We start from the raw sequence: 25,516 nt of genomic DNA on the forward strand, positions 1-25,516 counted from the left end.
CAGACATGCATAGACAAGTAGACAACCACAAGGTAGCTAGCATATAGTGCTCTCTCTGGAAATACAACTAGCTATCATACTTAAATAGAAGAACAACAATTACAAGCACACTGCACCCACATATATTGACATCTATAAACACTACAAAGGAAGTAGCTAAAATCTACTGTTCACTTTGAGAGTTTTATTCAGTGTGTCAAGGTCCACGGTAAGGCTACTTTTTGTTCTTTTTTTATAAGCTGGTTCCTTTTTGTTGCTTTTCCGATTACAATTGCACCAAATTTATTACTTTTTTATTTATGTACGTATAAAGTAAATAAAAAAGGTAGGTTACTCAGCCTCTCTCCTCTCTTCTGAACATCCTCTACGTTTCTCTCCCCCCCCCCCATCATCGGAATCCTCAACCTGGCAACTGCCGCGAGCACCACCATCACAGACAACCCAAATCTGCCTCTATTCTTCACTCTCTATCGTGCATCCCTTTCAACAGCCGCCGCCCCACCTCGCCGGAGAACCGGCAAACACCCTTTTCAACAGCCGCAAATCCCAGTTTTTTGACAGGTTAAAAACCCTTTCCTCCTTTATCTGCTTTTTTTCTACTTTTCTGAACACAGACCCGTAAGTGAAAACTTTTCGACATCTAATTTCACTTTTCTGCACCAATTCAAGTTAGGAGTATACTTTACATCACTTTTCTGGCCAATTGCTCCATATATAAGGCCCTCCAATTCAGATTTTTTGTGGCACAATACGAAAGCACCACCAGCAGGGAGGAACAAGAAGAGGAAGTAGTCGCTCTAATCGAACACCGCACCCAAGTCGAAAACATCCACAAACGCATCGCTTATTACCAATCTCAGGTCACTCTTTTCACTACTACAACTACTATTACTACTTCCCTTTCAATATCATGCTTGGTTTTTCTTGTGGTGTATACAAGAATGTTGTTTTTTATCACTGTTATCATAGATTTGTTTGTTCTCAAGTGAAGCTTTGTTGTGTGTTATACTTATAGCTACTAAAGGTGTAGATTTTATTGGGTGGTTAATATAAGATTGTGAATGATGTGCAGCTTGAGGAGGCAGAGAAAAGGTTGCAGGATTCTGAATCGAACCAGCCAATGCAGTTTCGTCTAGGAAAAATAACAGCTTGGATAATGGGATTAAACCGGTGAAGATGGACTGGCGATCAAGCAGTCCTGTTGATAGGAATGAAGGTTCTTTATGTCCATCTTTTTTGTTTAGTTTAGTTTTTGTTTGGTTCTTTTGTCTATAAATTTTGCAATGTTCTAATATTTATGTGTGTGATATGTGGAATTGATTCTAGATGCATGAACAGGGGGTTCATTCAATAAACAAAGAAGCCCACCTGACTTGGAAGTTGAACCAAATTTTTTCAAAATCTTAGGGAATATCCATCATAGTCCATAAAAAAGCCAACTTGGAGATCCTTAAAAGCCACACAACTTATATTTGCATTTTATTAAACCTTATTCTTTGGCTTCAGGTTTGCAAATAACCATGATAGTCCATAATGCTCCTTAATGTTTGTCTAAAGAAAAGGTGTTTTTTTCTTCTCAGATTTAGATTTTTTTTATGACAGGCCTCTGTGAGTGCTTCTTAGGAGCATGTAATGATAACCGGTACATGAAAAACTCTCTAGGCATTCTTACTCTTGCACAATTTGTATCATTTATCTATGGGGTTATGACATGCTACATTCAAGATTTTAGTTTATCTCAATATAGTATTGAGTTGGTTTGACACAACAACTATCCTCCACATCTTGATGCTTACTTGGTATTATTCCTTTCCTTATTTGTGCAAGAGTAACACCAATAAACTATTGAACCAGCTTTGGTATATAGAGTTTTTACTAGAAGTCAGATGTATGATTTTACCAATGGAAGTGCCAACTGATAGCAAATGAGCAACTTTGAATCTTGGCTGGATTTATATTCTAAGGAAGAAAGAGTTAGAGCCCAGAGCATTCTGAAAGCAAATTATTAATAGGCATAGAATGGAATGATGACAATGAGGTGAAATGATTATATAGACTTCAAAGGTTTAGGCGAATTATCAGTATAATCTCATGTTATCACATAAGCTTTATTCCAGAATTTCAACTTTAGTCTCTTTGATCAAGTTTAGTCAACTTTTTAATTGTGTGGTTGCTAAGTTATTTTCCATATTGTCGATACTCTGTAGCTAACAACTGACAAACTATGAAGAAGCTATGTGAACAATAATTTTAATCTTATCAGTTTTATGTTACAGTTTTTTAGTCCTTTTTCTTTCTGTATGCCTATCTCTTAAAAACCCAAGTATATGTTTAATGTAATTTGACAGTCATAAAACTTAATATTTTCTTCAAATAACATCATTAAAGTCTTCTAGCTGGAGAGATGCTCGAGAACTGAGTGAAATTGAACAGTTTTGGTCTTTAAATTATATGTTGTTCATAGGGTAAGTTGTTTTTATAGCTGCCATCATAATTCAAAATCACAAAGCACACATAACATGCCCAGACTAATGGCAGTGATTATGGCTAGACCAATACAGATTAGCATAAAAACAAGAAATTGCGGCCAAGGTTGTCAAAAACTCTGACCAAGGAACTGAAGAATTTAAGAAAGCAGTTAAGTTAATTGGATTTAGGACTTTAAGGAATTAAATGCATTTTAATGCACATATGCTCATTGGTTTCAAGCTTATTTGTTGTTTGCCTATGTGAGTATGTGACTATAAATTTATGTCATTTATGTTGTTCTGTTGGACATCTTTGACATGGTCTATACTCTTTTGAACTTTTTATAGCTGTGTTTGAGATGTCAAAGTGGAGTCAATAAGCTAAATATATTAGAAAAGTTAGTACTCATATATGCATGGTACTGAAAATGGTTTTCATGTGCAGTTTTTTTCCATGTGATACTAATTTAGTTTTAATGAAGTTCGAAAAATGTGCTAAAGTTTTGGAACATGTTGTCAGTCCTCGAGGTGCTAATTGGATGCACATTTTATATCAGGTTTGCCTCTTACCTCTTTCCTGAACACATTTTATATAGTTGCATATGTATAAAACTATAAAATCAATTTGAAGCTTAGTCTTTTCAACAACATCTTTCAAATTTATCTCTTATATTCTATGCTCTGTTTATTTGATTCATTGACTTCATTCATTATATTTGATTCAGAGGAATGTAATTTTTCATACAAGTTGCAGGCATATATCCAACCACTATAGTGCTACTTAAATAATCTTATTTATCATGCATAAAACTATAATTTTTACTTCAGCCTCATCTTTCTGTATTGCAGGTTGACGTGCTACCATTTTGCCCTGGTGAATTTTGAGATACTCTTTCAAGAAGTACTGATGTATCTTAATGATGCTTCTCCTTATGTCTGTCTAATTGGCCAATTGTTGTCTTTATTACTTTGAATATCATTTCCTTCATTACTAAATGATTTAGAAATCCTATTGCATGGGAAAGCTTGAAAACTTTAGTGCACTGGTTTTCTTCCTTTGCACAAATGAAAGCAAAGTTGTAATTTCTTTTTCCAGGTCCATACAAATGAATAGGACTCCAGATAGGCTACTTGTCATTTTGGGGTTAGTAAATTGGAATGACTTATTACGTGCACTGAATTGTTGGCTATGAAGTTTGGTCTGCAATATAGAATCACAAAGCCATGAGTTTTATTAGACGTGTGGTAGTTAATCTTTATGTTTATGGAGCCCTTATAATATAAGTATATAACAGATATTGCTGGACTGATTTAGCCCTTCCCCCATCTGTTGTGTTGTTCTTTTTGTTACGCTTTCGAGTATTTTGACTATAGATATATTGATATGGAAGAAGAGATAAATATCTGGTGCTTCATGTTTGCTCTTTCTACTTAGTATTGTAGTTGACATTATAGAGAAACAAAGAATTTGGTAACATTCTTAAAATTTTCAATATCACCACATTTTCATTGAGAATGATGTGCGACGAATTCGTTCATCAAACTAACAAAGGAGTTTTGACATTATCTCTGACTCATAGATGAGAAGAGAAATGATTGTGTTTCTTGTGAGATAAAATGATTATGTTTAACAGCTAAGACAATTATTAATGGTATATTTAAAAATTATTTTTTTAACTCATATTAAGAAATAGTGGAGTAGCAGATTTAGTTTGATGTATTTATAATAAGAATCAATGAGGTTGACGTACTCCATATACAATACCAGCTATCACATCTTTCTAAATCCAATTTAAAACGTTATTGTTAACCATTTTATCCTGAACAACAAAACATATATAGTATTTTCATATTATACTCAAACAAAAGTAAAGACATTATTAAGCAGTGGAATTTATTTTTAAAAAACATAGTTCTAAATTTGTAATCACATATTTTAAATAACAAACAATTATGACACACATGTATTGTGGAAAATTAAATTTGAAATAGATATTGTTGAGGAAAATATGTTTTCATACACTAGATTTCAAAATAGTTTAATATAACTATTAAATAGTATTTAATTTATATTCATAACAAATTACTGATTGTAATTAAAAAATAGCAACCGTGCATCGCACGGGTCACTATCTAGTTCATTACATAGAGAAGTAAATACACACATAAACTCTTTCACACTTTACTGTTTTATCTATATATCTAACATACCACGTTCAAGTACAAAACTTGTACATCTATTAGCATATAGCATAAATTAAAGCTATTCTAATTCAATTAATCATAATTAGTATTGATCTGGCCACAAGAATGCTCCCATAGCAAAAGCTCTCTTATCATGAAGGCTGTTTCCCTTGAAACTTAATAATCCATACTGGTTAAGCAGCAAGTCCAGCTTCCATTCCTCCATGCTCTCATACTCTGCTTTGGTGTAGCGTGGATAGTGAAGTGGCATTTGAAACCCTGAACAAGAAGAAGAAGAAGAACCAAGGCACTTGACCTCTGATATTCCAATGATATTTTGCTTGCATTGTTCTTCTTTGGTGTACCCCAAAACATGGCAAGCTGAGTGGACAAGCCATCTAATTAGAGCCATTTCTGAACTCCACAAGTATTGTGTCTTGCTTAAAAGCTAATACTGCAATAGAAACTGGTATATATAGGATCAGAAGCAACGTGAAACACAAAAAAACTGCGTATTAATAATTTGTACGCGTGAATTAAGCAAATTTGGACTATCCAAGGTTAATTATGAGTTACGTCATGTTCAAGACTTATATTATTTGTCCACTTGTTAATTATGAGTTACAAACATATATAGCTGTTACTTTCACTCTGGTGTTATCATATATATGATGTGTGGGTTGCTTGGAGTTTCTTGATAGGACCAGGTTTTCCTTGAATTCGTCTTTTTGCCATTTATGCTATATCACATAAATTAAGTTAAATGGTCTGTGTTGCGTGTATGAGCAATTAGCGGACTTGTTGATGTCACATACATATCAATAATGCAAAATGGCTTTCTAATTACGATAGGAGTTTTTTTAATTTTAATTTGCAGATCAAATCATGATTGCTGCAGCCTGCATGTGTGTTTATGTGATTCTAATCACCATATAGATGAACCCGTCACTACTTTATCATAGATGAAGGCCCAATGAAGATGGCCCAAAGTGCAAATCCAAAGTAACATTGACACACAAAAAAACCTCTCTTTGACCAAAAAGGAAAAAAAAAAAAACCTCTCACCCACTCTAAAAAAGTAAGAAAATACCACAATTCTCAAACCAATTTCATGTTTTATCGGCTCACCAAAAATTCTCAAATGTCCATGTTCCAGGAACTTGAATGAATCTTCATGATTGGAATTTGTTCAGCAAGCTCCAGAGTTATTGATTCACTATAGTTAGAGTTTGTTCAGCAAGAGCCCTTAGAAATGTAAGAAACTCTCATAAATTAAGCAAGCATTTTCTTCTTTGCTCTTCATCTTCTCACAGTCACGTTAAAGCTTATGGGATATCCCGTTGAATATTGCGTTATATGTACATCATGATTATGTGGATGAAAATGGAGGTTGTTGACAATAACTACAATAGCAACAACAAACAAACCAACCTTATCTCCTTTTACCTTTCTTCCCATGAGGCATATGTTAGGTAAACCAAATTGTATGGAACCTACAACTTTTGTGGGCCCTAATAAACATTGTTATTTTTTTGAACTCCAAAAAACGTGACATAAATATAGACTTTTCTTTACATTTAAATATAATTATATATATATCATTTAAACCAAATGATAAATATATAATTATTGTCACGTTTTTTGGATAATAATTACATATTTATATTTATCCAAAAAACGTGACAATAATTACATATTTATCATTTAAATATAATTATATACATATAATATAAATTGACTTGAACCTTACATTAATGACAATACTTAAAAAAATGATAATAATAATTAATTATTAGTAAATTTTACGTAATTGAATTAAATATTAATTGCAAAACCTCTCATACATATAATTAAAATATTTAAATATTAAATATCAATTGAAAAATTCCTTACATTATTGGAAACCTAATTAATTATTAATAATTCTTTATATTAATAATTGTATTAAATATTAATTTTAAGACCTCTATACATATAATTAAAATATTAAATACTAAAACATTTATAAATATTAATTATCAATAAAAATATAAATTAAATTAAGTAGTATTTATATATATATATATATAATATATTAAGTACTGAAAAGTAAAATAGTTAATGACATAGTATAATTTGCTAACTATATTGAAAATATAATTTTAAATAATATTAAAATCTCTTTAGTTTTAACTTTTATGTATATGTGTATTATTTAAAAAACTAATTTAAATATATAAAGAAACATAAATTAACTTTATATATATATTAGTGAAATTTAATTGAGGAAACATAATAAAAATAATTAATTGACTTAATTTAAAAAATATTTAATGATTTTTTTATTTCAAATTTTATAAATCGTCATAATTTTAAATATTAATTTTTAAATATAAAAATAGGAAAATAATATCAATTAATCATTGATATAAATATAATAGATAAATTCTTATTAATTATTAGATTTACATCTATCTAGTTTATTGCATCCTTGAATTTATATTATTTCGTCAACTATTTTCCAAATGTAACCAAGAAAAATATTCTTTTGTCAACAATGAATATATTAAGTGAAGGTAGTCAAACGACACTTTAATCAAGTAAATGGGGACACCTACAAGAACAATACTGAAATGGTTCACGTGTAAATATTATATATATGATGGGTGGCAAAGTGGGTTGGCGGTGCGGGTTAGGCTCGACCCACGATTGGCCCGTCATAAAGCGGGGGCGGATTGGGCTACCCCATATTAGGAAGGGTTGCCCAACAAAAAAATTATAAGAAAAATAAAGAACATGTATTAAAATAAGAGAAACATAGAGTATCTAAATATGGCATAAAACTTCTTGAAAGTTTTTTCCTTCTCAGGGTTCTTGCTCTTGGACTCGCTTTAAGTCTCCACCTTGCTCCTATATTCAAGATTCAGGAATGTCAAACACAGCTCGTGAGTGCAAACAATTATCACGAGCCAGCTGGCAACGGCAACAACAGGGAGCAAAGAGCGACGACGATGCACAAGAACTGATGAAAGGAAGGAACAAGACGTAGAGAGGCAAAGTGGCTGGCGATTTTGGTTTGGGGTGAAAAATGAAATTGAAACCCTAACATCTAATAATGTCTTTATATATATTATAACATTAATAATTTGATAATATATAGCCACGCGGGCTAACCCAACCCGCCATTTGCTCCATCATATTAGCAAGTTAGAAAAAAAAAAACAAGTTAAAGTGAGTTATTAGGTTGGAATCCCCAACTCGCGAAAAAATCCCATTTGGCCAAACTCTTTTACTACCCCTAAATTATATAGCATGCTTATATAGAGAAATATAATAATTCCAACAAGCAAAACAAGAAAAAGTCCACAAAATCTACCTATTTGTGTTGTGACATCAAAACCAAACCTATGGCTAAAATTCTTTTTAAATCATGTCTTTTTCTTTTTCTCTTAATGCATTTACTCACGATCCTAGCCGACTCTGATGAAGTTATTCCCGCAAAGATATCAATTGGAGAACATGCGACTCAATTGAACCAAATGAAAACCACTTAGAGGTTGTCTAAAATGACAATCAGGGAATGAGATCAATAGAAAGATTCTAAAAAGTTGAAATAGGAAGGTAAGAGTTGTTAAAAATGAGATAAGCCTAAGGAAGAATAATAAAGAATAACAAAAAATGACAGAGAAAGAAAGGGGAATGACTCGTTATGGAGGGAAGAAGGGGGAATATATACCAAGAGAAATTCTACTAGAGGATGGAAAACCCCGAGGGAGAGGGGGTAAAGACCCACCTATGGTGGGTAGAAAAGTGTCCCCCAAGGGTATAGTCTCTAATGGGGGCTAAAACCTTAAAGTGTTTGTCGTATGGTGGCAGTATCGTACTAGGGTTTCAATTAGGGACGACGTTAGCTTGAACTTATAGTAGATATGTATAAGAGCCGTAGATTTCGATTCAAAACTTAAATTTTGGAATATATGTTTTGAGGATGTCATTAAGAAGTCCATTCATGAATAATTTTGTGTGAGCTTTAGACGTGAATAAATAACATGTTGTTAATTAATCCTTCAGTCTAGAATTACGCATATAGTAAGACAAAAGCTATTATATGAAATGCTAAAATATTATTAGTGTGTTTGATTGAGTTTTCTCGCTAAGAACCGCATGCAATTACACGTACATAATTACTTATAACTTCATATTCACACAATTTTAGTACATACACGATTCCATCTCTCTTTTCCAAACATACATACACTACATTATTCTTGACATGCACGTGATTACCGATTGTTTTAAGCATGCAGTAGTATGTATGTGTTTAAGCTACGTGAAAACACATTCACATACATTGAAACTCGTGATTGCGCATTTTTATAGTACATACTCAAAAGACGCTCCAAGGAGCTTCCGTTTGCATTACGTTGAGCCAACCAAAAACCAAACATTGCAAATTATACAAAATGCAACTACACAATATTTTTTTTCATTTTCTTTTTTCAATTGAAATAATCAGTTCCTTTCCTCCCCAAGCCCTCATCCATCCCATCATCTCCCACCTCCAAAGTCCAATCCCATTCCCTGGGGACAAAACGACGTCGTAAAGCTATCTTCCAAAAAACCAAAATACTCACAACTCATATTTTACATTTTACACTACCCAAGTACCACTTGCCTGTTACATACACTACCGTACACCCGCACGAGACACACCACGATAACGAACAATGACACCACAAGATCACAATCAACATAGTCAAATAGAATCCTACAAGTGCCACGTGTCAATAAGTACACGTGCTCTCGCAGCACTAGAATATCCCTCTAGGAAACCCTGAATTTCCTTTTATACCCTCGTGGTGCTGCTCCTTTTCTTCTTCCTCCTCCTGCTGATTCACCATACAAAACCACACACACCGCAGCGAAAACCAGAGCTCCGCACCACCACCACCAACCAAAACCCAAACCCTTCATCGCTTCTCAACCCATTTGCTTTCTCAATGGAAGCGGTGAAACCATGAACTCTCATCGTTTAGCCTCTCCGTGTTTCCATCGCTTTTTTCCCCTTCTTCGTTCAACCCCACACACCCCCACTTCGCGAAACCTAGCTTTCACGTGAATGCAGTTTAGCCTCTCCGTGTTTCCACCGCTCAAACTTCCAGGTTTTTGGTGGGGGCATTGTTTGACTTCACTTCTGCTCTCTGGTCCGTGGTTTTCCGGTGAAGCTTTGTTTTCTCTCTGTTGAATCTTTGATCCACCCATTTTCTTTCTGAGTTCACTTTTTTCTTTGAGAAAAATTGAATTTATTTTCTGGGGTTGTTGTTGTTGTTGTTGTTGTTGTTGTCGGTTGGTTTTTGTTGGGTTTAGGAACGGTGATATGTGATAGGGTTTTGTGTAGTGCAATTTGGGTTGGTCGAGGAACGACGACTCATTGTTGGTTTGTTATCGTTTTGATGTGATTACAGTGGGGTTGGTTGTTGGTTGCTGCTGAGAATGTCTGCTTCTGCTGCTGTTGGTGAGGTTGCTGCTGCTCCTGTTTTTGTGGCTTGGGAGGAGCAGGTGATATGCCAGGAACGTGGGAGCCGTGTGGTTCACTTTTACTTGAAGGATGCGGCGGGGAATTCGGTGCTGGCTGTTGTGGGGACTGAGAGGAGTGTGAGGCACATGATGTATGTTGTCCCTGACCAATTTGTGCAGGCTTATGGATCCACTTTTCCCATCAACGCGTGTAAGTGGAGGGCGAGGAGAGAGGTTGCCGACTGGCTCACTTGTTTGGTCTCGCAGAACCGTCCACACCCTGCAGGTAATTTGGTTTGAGTTTGCAATCTTATGTGCTTCAAGTTTTGAATGATTTGTTTTTGAATAATTGTTGATTATATGCATATGCTGAATCAAATTACTATGTGAATGGTTTTTTGCTCTGGAATTTTTGTCATGATGGTTAGGTTATTTTCCCCACCTACTGGGATAAGGATTGGTTGTTGGTTGTTGGTTATAAACCATTGTATTGAGCTCTGATCAGACTGCTGCCTGACTTCTTTTGATTAACTGGATAACTGTACTTCTTCTTGGCCTGTGCTGTATGAATTGTTTATGTCATTGCTGCATGTGAATGAGTTTTTCATGACGATGCATGGCTGCTTACTAGTGTGTTTGTGTAGGCGTCATTCCCATTCAAATTGATGTCGGACGCGAAGCGACAATTTCTTGCTTCCACATTTTGTACATGGGGAAGGGGGAAATCCCATCTTAACGCCATCATGAACATGCTATATATTATTGATCCATGCCATAAAGATTCAATTAGATTTTTTTCCGTTGGCAGTTAACTGCCTAACACAACATAAAGACTCAATAGGGTTTTACGTTGGTTATGCTTAACATGATGTAAAGACTTGACTTTGCTTGTTCTTGATCTATGACTACTTACCTGAAAGTTGTATTGTATGGATTTTATTCATGGTGTCTTGTCGTTGACTGTCACATACATGCTTCATAATTATGGGTAAAAGATATTAAGAGGTCAGTGCTTTTTGATGGTTTTATTGGAATTTAGTAAATTGGTTTGTTTTGAAATTGCACTGGTACCATACCAAATGTTTTATTTACGCTCCTTAAGTAATCGTATTAAAATAAGCTATCTATCAAATTTGAAAAATGTTATTATGGATAATTAATAATAACAGTACCGTGTTTAGCTTTCGTAGCTGCTGAATTATGGTAAGTGACTAAATGTGAGGGTAGGCCTGGTTGGTTTGTCCTTCCGGTTATGGCCTGTCGTTTTTGTTAATGTATTATATGAAACCATGCATTATTTTCACTATGAAATATTTATTCTTTTTCTTTCTTGGGAGCATGATTTGAGGTTTTTTAAATGAACGCGTTATGATATTTCATTATAGTTAACATGTGTGGTTGGAACCCAAACGGCATGGCTTCAAGAGCTAATTGGGCCTTTTGACTAGGAACAATCTTTATGAAGTTCGATAGGAAGAGCAAGTTATATTACATTCTTGCCAGCTACTACTTTGAGCAGATCAGGCAGAAAATGCATAAGCTTCTTAACAAAATTAAGGTTAGGAATGTGGAGGATTGAGGTAATAATGAGAGAACTAGGGCTTCAGGGTTGAGGAACCACTCAGACCTCAAATAAGAAATCATATGATAACTAAATATTTTTCTATGGACCATTAATTCTCAGTTCACTAGTATATTACTGAGCCCAGCCCATAGAATACTAGTCCAATCTAGAACACTGATCACTAGTCACTGAAAGATCACGTGCTGTTCACGTTAAAATCACTGAAGAAACAAAAATAAATCCGTGTACGTTTTCTGAGCCTCTTTAAGCCCATTTACGCGTTACTTTAAAGCTGTTATTTAATGCGTTAGATCGCACTAATCACATGCAGTAACATGTGTGTTGATTTGTTGACACCTGCCTTAGATGTGTGATGTTGAAACTTTGTTCCTCGGCCATGCCGGTATCTCGCTCCCCTTACTTAAATGTTCGATAATAATGATGTTGGAAATTTGACCCTCTGCCATGCCGGAATCTCGCTCCCTTACAGATATGCGATGATAATGATGTTGGAAGTTTGATCCTCCACCATGCCACTACCCAAGTGCTTGCACCTACAATTTACCCCTCCCCTCCTCTCCCCTGAAAAAAACTATCAATATCGCTAAACCTTTAACAAGTTCCTTTTACCAGATTTTGTTTAATATTTTTGTTACATGCCTATGCTTCATTGATACTGTTAAGGCTGTCGCGGTAATAAAGGATAGAAAGTGGTGAAAGAGATGTGTTTGTTGGCTCATATCGTGCACCATGAGGAGATGGGTACCACTCAATTTGTTGATTAATTTCCTTCTCTTTCCATCAGTGCTAGGCTCCGATTTCTGTGACCTGTTTAGTGTTTTAGAATTTAGATTTATCCGTTCTGAATTTGTATATGTGGATCTGTCAAATTTATTTCATTCCATCTTTGTTTTAGATTAACACATTTAAAGTGGTGTGATTGTGTTCTGCTGATTGATTAGCGAATGGCTGTTGAAATCTGAAGATTTTCTTTTTAATTTTTTGTGCATTGGTACATTTGCTGTTTTGTGAGTTGGGACCATGGGTAGTTGTAATAAAAGTCTCTCCCCTTACAGTGTGTTTGCTTCAAAGGAGGGGATGGGATGGGATGGGAGTAATTATAATGGAGGTGAAGGGACATGAGGCAAATTCCCCTACCTTTAGGGGGAGACAAAAGTTGGGGACGATGGATTTGGCAACATGATTAAGATCCTTCCCCTCCCCTTCTTTTTTTTTGAACCAAATAAGGAAACTTGATTAAAATCTTTCTTCTCATTCTCATTTCTTTCCAACCGAACATGTAGTTTATGGTGTAAGGCTGCATACATCTGAATTAAACATGACTGCTGTTTTATTTTTCTCTTTTTATTTGGATGCGAGCCTTAATTAATTTGGCAGGGCAAGAAAGAAATATCTGAACAACCTCAATTTTTCTTTGGCAGGTGTACAGCTGGATGATTCAGCACAAGTTGTAGAATCTCTCAAGATGTTAACAGCTGGAATCAATGGAATCAATGTTAACAAAAAAACTTTACCTGACAAGCTGGTATAGAAATGACAATCAATTAAATCCACCTCTCATTATTTTCCTTTGTTTCTTTAAATGAATATGATATGATCAGCTCACCATACCCTTGTTTTCTGTTCTCCAGATTTCTAGGAAGTTGAAATTTCAAAGTTCAGATATTGAATGGTCAGGCACTGCTTGGTTTTGTGCAAAACAGCTGAAGCACTACTCAGGGTTCTGCAGGAATGGGACGACCATATATGTAAGAAAATTTGTTTCATTTATATCTTAATTAACACCTATTTCCTCCGACTCTTGGTATCATTCACGACTATGGGCGGAGGGGTAATTTTATGGTTCTCAATATATTTCTTCTAATTTTCAGGTTCATTCATTTGTTTACATAATGGCTGAAGAGGAAAACCACTATATTGGTTACTTGGAAGACATGTATGAAGACAAAAAGAAACAAAAAAAGGTAAAGGTACGGTGGTTTCACCATGGTCAGGAAGTTAAGCATGTGATACCAGAGTTGGATCTGCACGCCGGAGAGGTTTTCATCACCCCTCATGTTCAGGTGGTCAGTGCTGAGTGCGTCAATGGTCCTGCAATAGTTTTGACACCTAAGCATTTTGAGGAATACCTGGCTGCTGTGCCCCATACCTCTTTATCTGAGATCCATATTTGCTTTAGGCAGTTTAAAAACAACAAGCTTAAGCCCTTCACGCTTACCAAGCTGCGTGGATATGGTAACCAATCTATACTTTCTTGTTTGGATAGTCCTATTATCCCCAAGAGAAAGGCCAAGTGTCAAAAATCGCCCACAGGAAATGATGAGAACATCACCCAAGATGATCTCTTACTGTCCACCAATAAGAAGAGTAGAATTTCTATGGGGCATCAAGTTCTTGAAAAGGGGCCTTCTGATCTGCAAAACTCAGCTCCTATGAATGGAATGGAAAAATATGAACCAAAATACCCAAGTTTGAAATTAAAATTATCAAGAAAAACAATGGGTATCACGGTGATTGGACCTAAGCCTGAAGAGTCTCTTAAGGTTGGTGACAAGATAGAGGTTCTCTCTAATGATAGTGGCATTAGAGGATGCTGGTTTAGATGTAAAATCTTGAGCATGTCCCAGAGGCGGCTGAAGGTCCTGCATGAGGATGTGATGGATGTAGATGATGAAGGGAAACTAGAGGTATGCATAGAATTCTTCTCTCTTTCTCTATCCATATGTGTGATAAATTAAGTGCTTGGTGTTTTTCTAATCAAGTATAATGATTGTTATTTTTGGGCTTGGAAGAAGTTCAGTCATCTCACTGATTGAGCCCTAGCGGTGAAGCTAGTGAAAGAATACGATTCTCAGCCGTGTTGTTAACATGTGTAGGAATGGGTCCCTGCTTCTAGGGTGGCCGCTCCTGACAAACTGGGCATGCGATGTTCAGGCCGCTTAACTGTCCGGCCAAGCCCTCCTGATTATACTGCAGGTGATACTTTTGAGGTTGGAGCAGCAGTGGATGCCTGGTGGTGTGATGGATGGTGGGAAGGTGTGATAACTGCAGTCAATCCTAGTGGAGATGGAAAGCTGCAGGTTTATTGCCCTGGTAGGGTGTAATATATGTTCTTTTTGTTATGTTGTGCTATATTTCACTGACTCATGAATGAACAGTCCAGAACTTTATGAATCGTGTTTTGTTTGGTCTAGACATCTCATGATTGGTAATATGATTTTCTCTTTAGGTGAAGAGAAGTTGCTATTGGTCAAGAAGAAGAATCTTCGAATTTCCCGAGATTGGATTGAGAACAAGTGGGTTGACATAATGGGAAAGCCTGACATTTGTAGCTACTTATCACCGAATGTCAGTTCCGGCATCAGGCTGTCAGCTAATTCTGCAGTGGTAGATGGTTCCGTGTCTGTAGAAAGCAAATCATCTTCAATTGCCAAAGTTGAAGTTGCTCAGAAGGTCGAGCCAGAAATATCTGGTCTGGAAGCACCTGAGGACCCGGAAAGCATGAAGGGAACAACTTTGTCGAAGCCACTTCATGCCATTGATGAAAACAAGGGTAACTCTGGTGGCAGCAGTGATGATGGCACTCACAATGCTGATGATGAAAAGAAGCCGCTTGATGCCTTTGTCGAAGAAGACAAGGACAACTCTGGTGGTGGAAGTGATGGTAGCACTGACAATGACGGCGGCGCTGACAAAACTGAAGAGAGCGAGGAAAACGTGATGATGGAGGAGAGCTTTGATTGTGCTGGAGCAAAACTTGATGCAGCGGAAGCAATACAAGTTGCATGATGATTATATGGAAGCGGTAGATGGGGAATTTTCTCTCCTGAATATATATACTAGAGGTGGGAATCACCCTCCTTGTTGTATATAAAACAAAACCAACAGGACCTGGGGTAAGTAATACATGCGGAGTATAATGACTGTCGTAGTGTATAGCTTATGTTTTTTGGACTTAGAGTTTTTCATTAGATCGACATTCTATATAGGAAGGATGGTATATTTTAGGGTCATGTGCGTGTTAGATGCACTTTTGCACATACCAGTTGAAACTGCATATCAGAGTTAGCCCTTGCGCAAAATTTGCAAGTAGACTAGATTTTAAGTAGTTTTGGCTTTTGACCATGAATCATTTGGTATTTATAAAAATTATAAAATTTTGTGGACCTGTTTATATGGCTGCTCAGTTTGAAAAACTGGTCTTGGTGAACCAGTTAAATGTTTGTGATGTCGGCTGATTTTGGAATTAGCTGATCTGTGCGATGATTTACTTTCGAGGCGAGGTCTCTGGTTCAAGTCCAGGATGACAGACCTTCTTAGCAGATAGTGGGAGGTGCGTTTAGTCTGTAGCCTTAGAAAAGTGGATGTTTGTGCGGATTTCATGGCTAAAGCGGGAGCTCGGCAGTTGGATTTTCTTTTGAGAATCATGACCTCGAGCCTCTTCTTTTTGTGGATGCTATATGGATTAGTTTTGCTCGGGCCTAGTTAGCATGTGTTTTGATTTTCTGTTTCTTTTCTTCTGTTTCTTTTCTTTTATTTCTTCTATCATAAAAAATCAAGATAAATCACAAATGTAGCTAATTTGAGATTTTTTGTTAAACCTGTAGAAAACCAGTGGTTTTTGATTGTTTCTTATGTTTCTTTTCTTTTGTTTGATTAAAAAACAGTTTTCTATTTTTTAAAACTGAGATTTTAAAACCTATTTTCAAAAATTCTCATTTTCAGCTTTAAAAATGTAAATACCAAAACAACAAAAAGATGTTTTATGTTTCTAATTTTAATTTTCAAAATTTAGCTTTTCTAATGCTGGAAAACAACATTCAAATAGTTTTATTTCTTGAAAAATAATTTTCAAAAGAGTTTAATTTCTATGTACTGACGGTGTAAAGTTTTTTTTACACAATCAACTAATTAGATTTTAAAAATGTGAGAAAATCAGTTTTTTTATTTAATTTCATTAATTGACTAGACACATCCTTACAATCTGATTGGTTGACAGTGTAAAAATGTTTCTGTGCATCATCATTTTTCTCTTTTCAAAAACAACTCTGAAATACATAAAACTAAACTACAACAAACAAATATTTCAGTTTTAAACTTGGAAATTGCTTTCTAGTAAGAATAATGGCACCATAATGTGATTCTTCATGTCAAGTGGCACTATTGTTCAAACTTAATTTGATTTTCTCCTTTGTTGTGCAATTCTAACTTTTCTCCCCACACATTTTCCTCATATATTGATTGTTGTAATAAGCAACCTAGCCCTTGTGTTTGAGAATGCTCTTCAAGGGTTTTGATTCTATGTGTAATGGAAGTATGAAACCATGGCTAGAGCCCATAGTGCGAAGGAGGGTCTAGACGAGGGGGTCTGAAACATGTTTCGTGTGACGGATGTAGGTACACCACAATGAGGGCACATGCCCTCACTTGATTTTGCAAAACATCATTAGAAAAAAAATTGAGTAGTAAAAGTATGTGGTTTTTTATGGTTTTTTTTTACTAAAAAATGTCATCACTTGGGTTTCACGTTGCAAAATGCTCTCACTTGTATTCCACATTGCTAAATGCTCTCATTTGAGTAGTAAAAGTATGTGGTTTTTTATGACCTCTATGGTAAAAAATGTCCCTAATTGTACCCCATTTGGTAAAAAATGCACTCACTTCTAATAATATATATTAAAACTTTTTATATGAATTTATATGCATATCTCATAACTTAAAATTTCTAGATTTGTCACTGTGGAATGCTCCTGTTATTCGTTGGTTCCCTCCGGTGTTGGGGTGGGTTAATATCTTGCAGTTTAACTGTAATTTGTAATGTTGCAACTAAAGGATCATCTCAAATTTTTCACTTGTTCAAAGTAATTATATGTGTCTATTTTGCTACCCATTCAGTTTTCGTAGCTAGCTCTTTTAACCAAAAAAGAAAAAGAAAATATCTCACTACAACATAATTCAACTTCAAGTGGCTTTACGAGGCCGTTAGTTTTTTTTCAGGGTTAAATATTTTTTTAGTCCCTAGCTTATAAGGGTGAATATAAATTGGGGTGAATATAAATTGGTCCCTTGATAAAATCTTTTTTCATAGCTTTTCAGTTTTTTAATTAAAATAAGTGCTTATGATATCATAACACAAATGTGACATATTATTTGCTCAGTCACTAGCCCGCGTGGAAATCATAGTTCACTACTCATTCATCGTCTCATGTCAGTGCTTCGGTCATTAATTTTTGTTTTCTTAAGGTATCCTCACAGTTGAAGTGACGAGACTAATGGTCTCGAGACTCAAAGAGCACATTAAGTGGGTAGGTTTTTCCCAACAAAACATTCTTCATACACATTGTCCAGAGATTGAACCTGAAACTATATGCTTAAGGAGTTCAGTTATCTACCAATTGTGCTGGACATTGTTGGTCTGAAACTATTTAAGGAGTTCAACTATCTACCAATTGTGCTGGACACTGTTGGTGCGCTTTCATTAATTTGAAAGTTAATGGAATTCTAATAAATTTAAAATTAATAATTTTTTAAATTTTGAATTTTCCCCTAAATATAAATATAATGTACTTAAAAAATAATTGAGATAAATACAAATTAATTGTCATAAATAATTTGCATTTAAGTCATAATTATCTCACTTGAAATTTTTGAACTCAAGTAATAATAACTACATAATACCATAAATGAAAAAAATTCATGGCTTCTTTATTTTGAAAGTTAAAAGATTATTAATCAATTTGAATTAATATAAATTGTCCCCCCTAAGGCCTAAACATAAGGTCATTCTAAAAAATATTTAGTAGAATAAAGTTATAAAAAAAATTAGTATATTTAGTAGGTTTAAGCTCCATAGATTAAACCGAACCTTAGTAGAGTTAAGTCTTTAACTGTTCTCTCAAAAAGTCTTTAACTGGTCAGGTCGACCAAAAGAAGAGTGATGAGCCAAAGCAACACTTAGCATATGAGTGAATGGAGAGCAAAACTGAGCCACATAACGAGAATGTAACTTCTCAATTAATAGCCAAATTAATTAACCACCAATGGCATAATAACGCACCCTCATAATAGCATAATAAAAGAGCAGATAATGACCAAATGACTGCTTTATGATTGAAGACTGGGCTATGCGCCCTTGTTACATTGATTTTCATATGAAGACAATTCATAGTTCTCTCCTAAGCATCCAAACACAAACCTTAAAATTTTTAAGTAGGTCAGACTTATTTATCCAAAGCCTATCCTGACCTAGACTACTCCTATCCCTATACACTCATAACTTCTATCCAATATCAGTTAACTCCTGTGTATAGTACATCCTTGCGATAACTCAGCTGATAACTAAAACTTGAGACAACACTTCAAAATTTCTGAGAGATATTGATATACAAACAACAACATAAATTGATTTTGATAACTGGAGGCTAGAAGAGGTTGATAGATAATGAGGTGACACAGATGATGAAGCATGAGACTTCTCAGGGTGAACCAAATCCCTTTTTAATGAGCATATCATACACCCTGTCAATTTTGAAGGTGTCCATCTTGAATAATTGGTGAGCATCTGATTTTGTAGAGACATTGCCAGCAATCATTTGTACAGACAGTTGCTCTTGCATCTTTAGATACACCGCTGGAGGCAACCTTAGCTCGCAGCATAAGCGTTTCTCCTGCCAAGAAATTACAGCGATGATAGATTCAGAAAATATATGAAGAAATAATGTACTGATTTAAAATGCAAACTTGGCAAAGACAGTGATATATTATCCAAAAACAAAATGGCAGGCACCACAAGAACCTAGAAAAATGAAATTTGTACACATACTCAGCGGATGGCTACATTTGAAAACCAATAACACGGATCAGTGAATAATGTCTTAGGAAAGAGATTGCTTACAGGTTCAGAAAGTAAATCTGCTCCGTAGTATCCGGTTACATCGATTTCATTGACAGAGCTTGAAGTGGCAGGTCTCACGCTTATATCCTTGCCAGTAGAGTCTGGAGACATTAATGCATTTGGAACCGCCTGACTGCTTGGGCCAACCTGCAGAGCACTTTCCTTTGTCCTCAGAGCATTCTCTTCAGCTACCCTTCTTCTCTTCTGTACCAGATATCTTTCTGCTTCAGCTGAAGTGCGGCAACCAGCAGCCCGGGCTTCCTGCAGTACCATAGAACACAAATGTAAGAGTTAATGTCCACTGTTTGATTTGTGTATTGCAGTATGCAAATCACATAATATCAGCAGTTAAAAGAAGCATCCATTGAAATCATAAATGTACAACTACAAATACAAATCTAAGATCTGATATATTTTAAATAACCAATTCTTCCAACATAATATCTAGTGCTACGGATTGACTAACAGAAATGCTTTAACCAAGATCCTCATAAGACACCTAAAAAATTGCATACCCAGACTGCCCAGTATGAAAAAATTCCTAACCGCCCAGAAGCAGTACCATGTTCATGTATTTTAACAAACTATAACGATCCAGAATATAATGATCCCAAAATGCCACAAAAAACAGGCTACATTTTCAGAAGAGAGGAAAAATAAGAATGTCTCGAACCTTAAGCTCTTGAAGTCTTCTAAAAGTTCTGTGTTCAGAAATAGCTGTTCTAAGCAATTCCAGGTGATCTTCCTTAGAGTGAAAGCGCATGAATAAGTCATATCTCCGACATATTGCCTTCTCCTCAGGAGTTAAATCCTTCTCAAATGGATTTGGGTATAACAAATTTCTTTCAAGTATGAAATCCTTCCTACGCTTTCTTTCATCAAGCCTGCAGCAATATTTCAATTTTAAAATGGAAGTGTGAGCAACACTCTGCAAATACTTTGAAACATCATTTCTGTTAACGGTTGAGCGTTTATGTTCCAGGAAGAGAAACCATTACCTTTTTGAATATAAACGCAAGACACGTAATTTTATCTCCCGCTCTTCCTCGGTGTCATTGTCCTTAAATTCCATTTCAGCTAGTAGTTGTTCAGCGTCATTATCATATTCAGGATCAAATTCCTGTCTTTTTGCGTTAAAACCACTTGCTTCTACTAAAGAAGGACCTTCATTTCCTGAGGAATTTGGCTTCTTTCCTCCAAAATCTCTGTCTCCTTGAGAATCTGTCAGTGACAAAGGAACTAGGAAGTTCAATAAAGAATATTTTAAGTTATAAATTTCCTCAAAGAATATGCATGGTACATAGGCAATCTACTGCCTCTAAGAAAAACAAAATAAAGGTGTCAATACCGCTGTGCAAGAGAAGAAGCTGCTTAAGCTACCTCAGCACACACCATCTTACTATTAGTTATACTAGTAATAGAAGAACTGCCACGTTTTCTTCAAAATTAGTTTCTTGCTAAGGTTGAAAAGCATGCAATAGGCACACGTATGAAATGAAAGTCTTTCCGTTTTTTAATAAGAATAGAAGCAAAAGGTATTATTCCAAAATGTTGTTGGCTTTTTTCGAACTTTTCAATTGGGATTCAGTACCAAACAAAAAGGTGCACACCTTCCATTTTAATGATTCCAGGACCACCTTTCCCTCGGGCCATATTGGAGGCCTTCTGGTTAGCACCAGCTGCTGCATGTGCGCTACCTGAAGGGCCAGAATCTAACTCTGAAATATACAAACAACATAGTGATGCAAAGAAGATGAACATGGGAAAATTGTTGCATGGATGATAGCGATGAACTTATTTTGCTTTACCTGAATTCAAACTGGAAGGCAAACGGTTAGCGGAACCAGCTTTATGGGAATCTTCAACTCTGAACCAATAAAAAGAAGTCAAAGAGAATGGTATAGAGGATAGCAAGAGAAAATGCATATAAAAAAAATGACAGCCTTACTTGACTCTAGATGGAGAAAAGGGAGATTCTTCCTTTACACTAAGGTCCCCCATAGAAATTCCTGTAAGAATCACAAGCGTCCAATGATTAAAAAATGTGAATAAAACACACGAACTTCCAATCTGTAAAAGATCAGAAACCATATATGATTATAATTTTTTTTCCTTTTATCTAAAACATTTTAAGCAATTATGAGCAACATGTACAGTCTTCAGCCAATCTGAACCAGTGATGCCTTCAGGTATTAATTCATTATTGTTTCTAACTTGGAGATACATTATACATAATCTTATATTACAGGGTACAAGCTTATGCCATCCAAAAGTAGTGATATATGAAGCATGCCAAATTACAACAGAATACTATGCAAGTGAAAAAAAAAACAAAAAACCAAATGATTTTGATGTTTTGTATTGGAACAAACCTTTCTTGTCCTCACCGTGCCCTTTTGCCATGGCGAGAAGTTCTTTTCTGTTTTTCCCAACAACATGAGACATGTCCTGGAAAATAAGAAAGGTCAGGATTTAAAATAACTTTATAAGAATAAAGATAATAAGAACCACTGATTGGGCTTCATTAAATGTCTGTCATACCGGAAGAGGAAAGAACGGGGAGTTCAAGTATACATTCTGATAGTGTTCTATGCATGATTGTTTGTTCTTTGTCCCAACATGCTCAGCAACTTCTGTCCAGTTTCCCATGCCATACATTTCAATTCCCTAAAACCAAAAAATTATCGCTAGAAAGGTCAGATGTAAATACTAGATTTCTTCTTTGAACACCAAATATTATGCTTCGTAGTTTTGAAGTACTAGTCACCGTTACTTTGAGGAAATAAATATAAAGTACCTCTAGAAGCAAAATTTCATCATCTGCATTCCAGTCCGGGCAAATAAGAGGGAAAGACAAATTATCCTAGCAAAATAAAATCATATTAAAACAGACCATGATAGAGTAACAAAGCAATCATAACTGACAAAACTCAGAAATGCAATTTAAGAGCAGTTTGGCAGATTCAGTTAAATACTCCACACATGATAGCAAAACAGCTTCAGAGTGAATTTCAAATCTAACTAACTCAACCAATTCATACTCTAATTGTCCTCAATCTGATCAATTAGCAGTCTAGCATGAAAATCAATACATAAGCCCTCTCAAACAAAAGCTTTAAATCAACAAGACATTAGAAAACATTTTGATTGTAATGGCTACTGACCATAACCCTGTAAGGGTGATTGCTTTTGTGAGGTGTCACCTCAGCTCCAACAGAAAAGCACTCTATACATAAGTCAAAATCCGGGCACATGGCACATTTAATACGGATTTTCCCTGAAATATCTTTATTACAATAATTGCAGTGATACAGAGCTTTCTTTCCCCCCTCACTTACTCCTTGACCTGGCTCACATGACAACCAGTAGAATCAAACATCAGTATCCATGAATCAACAATCAATAAACAGATAGTTAAAGCTCTAAATCACTACTACAGCTAGTTAAACAGACATTCCACAAGCCTGCCAGTACAACTCCAATGAATTCATAACTTCGAAAAAGAAACTCCAGGCAACACCTATTTAATAAATATCTTCAGGAAAACATAACTTAAAGCTTACTTCTACAATACAGTAGAGTTACACTTACACAGTACAGACTTATAGTGCATGAAAATGGTCATGGTTACCTCAGTTTAGTAAGTTAAAGTTAATGGATATGCTAATGTATTAGTACACAATGTAATTTCACATTCACTGTGGAATTGAACAAATCAAGATAGTGTAGGATGGTGGAAAAATCTACCTGCAGCTCCAGATTCTAAATTTTCACCACTGGCAGCATTCTTTTTTCTCCTGGACCTGCACAAACAACAAAACAACAACTTCAAAATCACCATAACATTACATTTCACTGCATCTTCTGTAACCAGTCACACACATTCAGCAAAAAAACAACTATTGCAAAATTCAATTTTGATTTCAGAATCCATACACCCACAAATGCATTTTGACAGAGGAGTGAAACCCATTTTCCATTAACAACAAATAACGAAAGTATATAGTAAGAAAGAGATCAAACAAACCTTTGGTTGGGGTCCTCATCGGCGTGCTGAAAATTCCCTCGAGAACGACCCATTGGTTTTCTGCGACGACCCCTGAAGAATGAATTTGAGTTTGTTGAGAAGCACAATTGCAATTTTTCAATTTGGGGAAAAAAGAACCCTAGATTGATTGTTTAGGTACGATGAATGGTTATTACAAAAAAAAAAAAAAATTGGGAATGGATTTTTTTGCAGTTGGGTCACTCAGATTTTGACAAAAATTGAAGTGTTTTTTTATGATGCTACTGTACTACTACTGAGAAAACATTAAATAAAATATTTTTTTGTCGAAGAAAACTGAGACATGAGATAAGAGAAGAGAGGAAGATGATGATGTAGGTCAAAGTCAAGGCATGTTCAGTTTGGGATTTGCTGCTTTAACTGGAATGTCATAAAAATTTGAGAGATGTAATTTTGATGTATGTGTAAAAAAAAACTTATAAGTGATATAAATTAAATCCTTACAATAAGTTGTATTTAAGATTTCAGTGAGAATTTTTTTTAAGATAACTTTAATTTTAAGACCATCACCAATGGATGTTAGAATCTTGTGTGTTTAGAACATAGTTGCCTTCTCTTAAGAATAACTCAACATTAAAAGCATCAAGGGATCAACATTAGGTGTACATGCACTTTAACCTCGCAAAAAAAAAAGTATAGGTACTTTAATAAATTAAAAATTATAAGATTAAGAATGTTTCGTCTAAATAAATTTAACATAAAAGGTTATTTTCACTTCAATAAAAACGTGCAAATATAATAAAACATATGTTTTAATATTTTAATCCTTCATTAATAACTAACATAATATTCTACCTGATTTGAGATTGATGGCGGTTTTTGGTCACTGATGATAGTGAGCGGCCTTAGAAAGCTTCTCAGGCGTAGTGGAGCAGGATTGGCACGGTGAGTGGTGAATCTGCGAAAGAAACGCTTACGCTCAAGTTAGTGAGAGAGTGAAGAGAGAATCTCAGAGAATAATTCAAAGTCTGCACAGTGAGTAATGCTTAAGTTAATGAATGACTAAACATGTATTCATAGACTAGATGATTGAGTCGAAACAATCCGAACAGTCAACGCAAAGACAATATGTTTCTTACCTAAGTTATTTCATCCACCACAATGGTACTTGTTTGTTTGCAAGACCTATGGACCGGCTCAGATGCTATTGATCACTGTGAACTTTTTTACTGACCAATACACACATATATAGTGTTTGATAATTAATTGGAAAGGAAAGTATTGATTAGAAATTTTAAGGAAAGTACAGTAATCATAAAATAATATTCATTCGGGGAAGTAATCAATTGCCACCAAGATGACGAATTTTTTAAACCATAAATTAATATTCAAAACGGGACGTTATCTGTTTCCACCTAGATTTTGAACTTTTTAAATCATAAATTAATATTCAAAAATGGACGTGATCAATTGCGAATTCAGATCCTATCCAGCAGCTGGAGGATCCTGCCAGTGCAAATTGGACATTTAAGGTTTTTACTGATCGATTAATATTTTATCTTGATAAACCTCATCCCTTAAATATATATAGCAATCAATGGTCATAAAACTGCTGGAGGTTTGCTATAGAAGATTGGGTTGGAGAGAATCCAAAATCATCAATTGCCGCCGAGGTGTCGAACTTTTAAATGACTCCAAATCTTGGCCATTAAGGATATTTCAATCATAAGGCTATGATTATTTCGATAAAAAAACCATAGCCTTACACCAAATCACATCTCACATTTCAATTGATTGACAAAACATAGCCTTACACATATCAACTACTACATTCTGCATCAATCGCTTTGCCATTGGTGATGATATTTTAAAGCTGGTAAACC

General features: G+C 35.2%; 3 protein-coding genes across 6 annotated transcripts; 1 reads left to right on the forward strand and 2 right to left on the reverse strand.

Moving 5' to 3' along the window:
* Positions 1-1,780: 1,780 nt before the first annotated feature.
* On the reverse strand, positions 1,781-5,078 carry LOC130721874 (uncharacterized). Its single transcript, XM_057572460.1, has one exon. The coding sequence runs from the start codon at positions 5,062-5,064 to the stop codon at positions 4,756-4,758; it is 309 nt and encodes a 102-aa protein (XP_057428443.1). The 5' UTR covers positions 5,065-5,078; the 3' UTR covers positions 1,781-4,755.
* A 4,438-nt stretch (positions 5,079-9,516) lies between these two features.
* On the forward strand, positions 9,517-15,907 carry LOC130723009 (uncharacterized). Of its 3 annotated transcripts, none has more exons than XM_057573918.1 (7): positions 9,517-9,850; positions 10,097-10,434; positions 13,155-13,258; positions 13,365-13,481; positions 13,605-14,420; positions 14,610-14,826; positions 14,963-15,907. In XM_057573918.1, the coding sequence occupies exons 2-7, from the start codon at positions 10,125-10,127 to the stop codon at positions 15,520-15,522; spliced, it is 2,124 nt and encodes a 707-aa protein (XP_057429901.1). In that variant the 5' UTR covers positions 9,517-9,850; positions 10,097-10,124; the 3' UTR covers positions 15,523-15,907. The 3 variants fall into 3 exon arrangements, with proteins under 3 accessions (XP_057429901.1, XP_057429900.1, XP_057429899.1); XM_057573917.1 differs by having other exon boundaries at positions 9,517-9,835; XM_057573916.1 differs by having other exon boundaries at positions 9,517-10,434.
* Positions 15,908-18,821: 2,914 nt separating this feature from the next.
* On the reverse strand, positions 18,822-24,038 carry LOC130724128 (transcriptional adapter ADA2b). Of its 2 annotated transcripts, none has more exons than XM_057575301.1 (13): positions 23,655-24,038; positions 23,375-23,430; positions 22,792-22,973; positions 22,425-22,490; positions 22,169-22,294; positions 22,000-22,075; positions 21,576-21,636; positions 21,436-21,494; positions 21,238-21,324; positions 20,626-20,848; positions 20,301-20,511; positions 19,628-19,888; positions 18,822-19,400 (listed from the first exon to the last, which is right to left on the reverse strand). In XM_057575301.1, exons 1-13 carry the CDS (start codon positions 23,705-23,707, stop codon positions 19,209-19,211), a joined length of 1,653 nt encoding a protein of 550 aa, XP_057431284.1. In that variant the 5' UTR covers positions 23,708-24,038; the 3' UTR covers positions 18,822-19,208. The 2 variants fall into 2 exon arrangements, with proteins under 2 accessions (XP_057431284.1, XP_057431283.1); XM_057575300.1 differs by having other exon boundaries at positions 21,238-21,345; positions 23,655-24,037.
* Between the last annotated feature and the right edge of the window lie 1,478 nt (positions 24,039-25,516).

Source organism: Lotus japonicus, chromosome 6 (assembly GCF_012489685.1).
Source record: "Lotus japonicus ecotype B-129 chromosome 6, LjGifu_v1.2".
Classification (NCBI taxonomy): Eukaryota; Viridiplantae; Streptophyta; class Magnoliopsida; order Fabales; family Fabaceae; genus Lotus; species Lotus japonicus.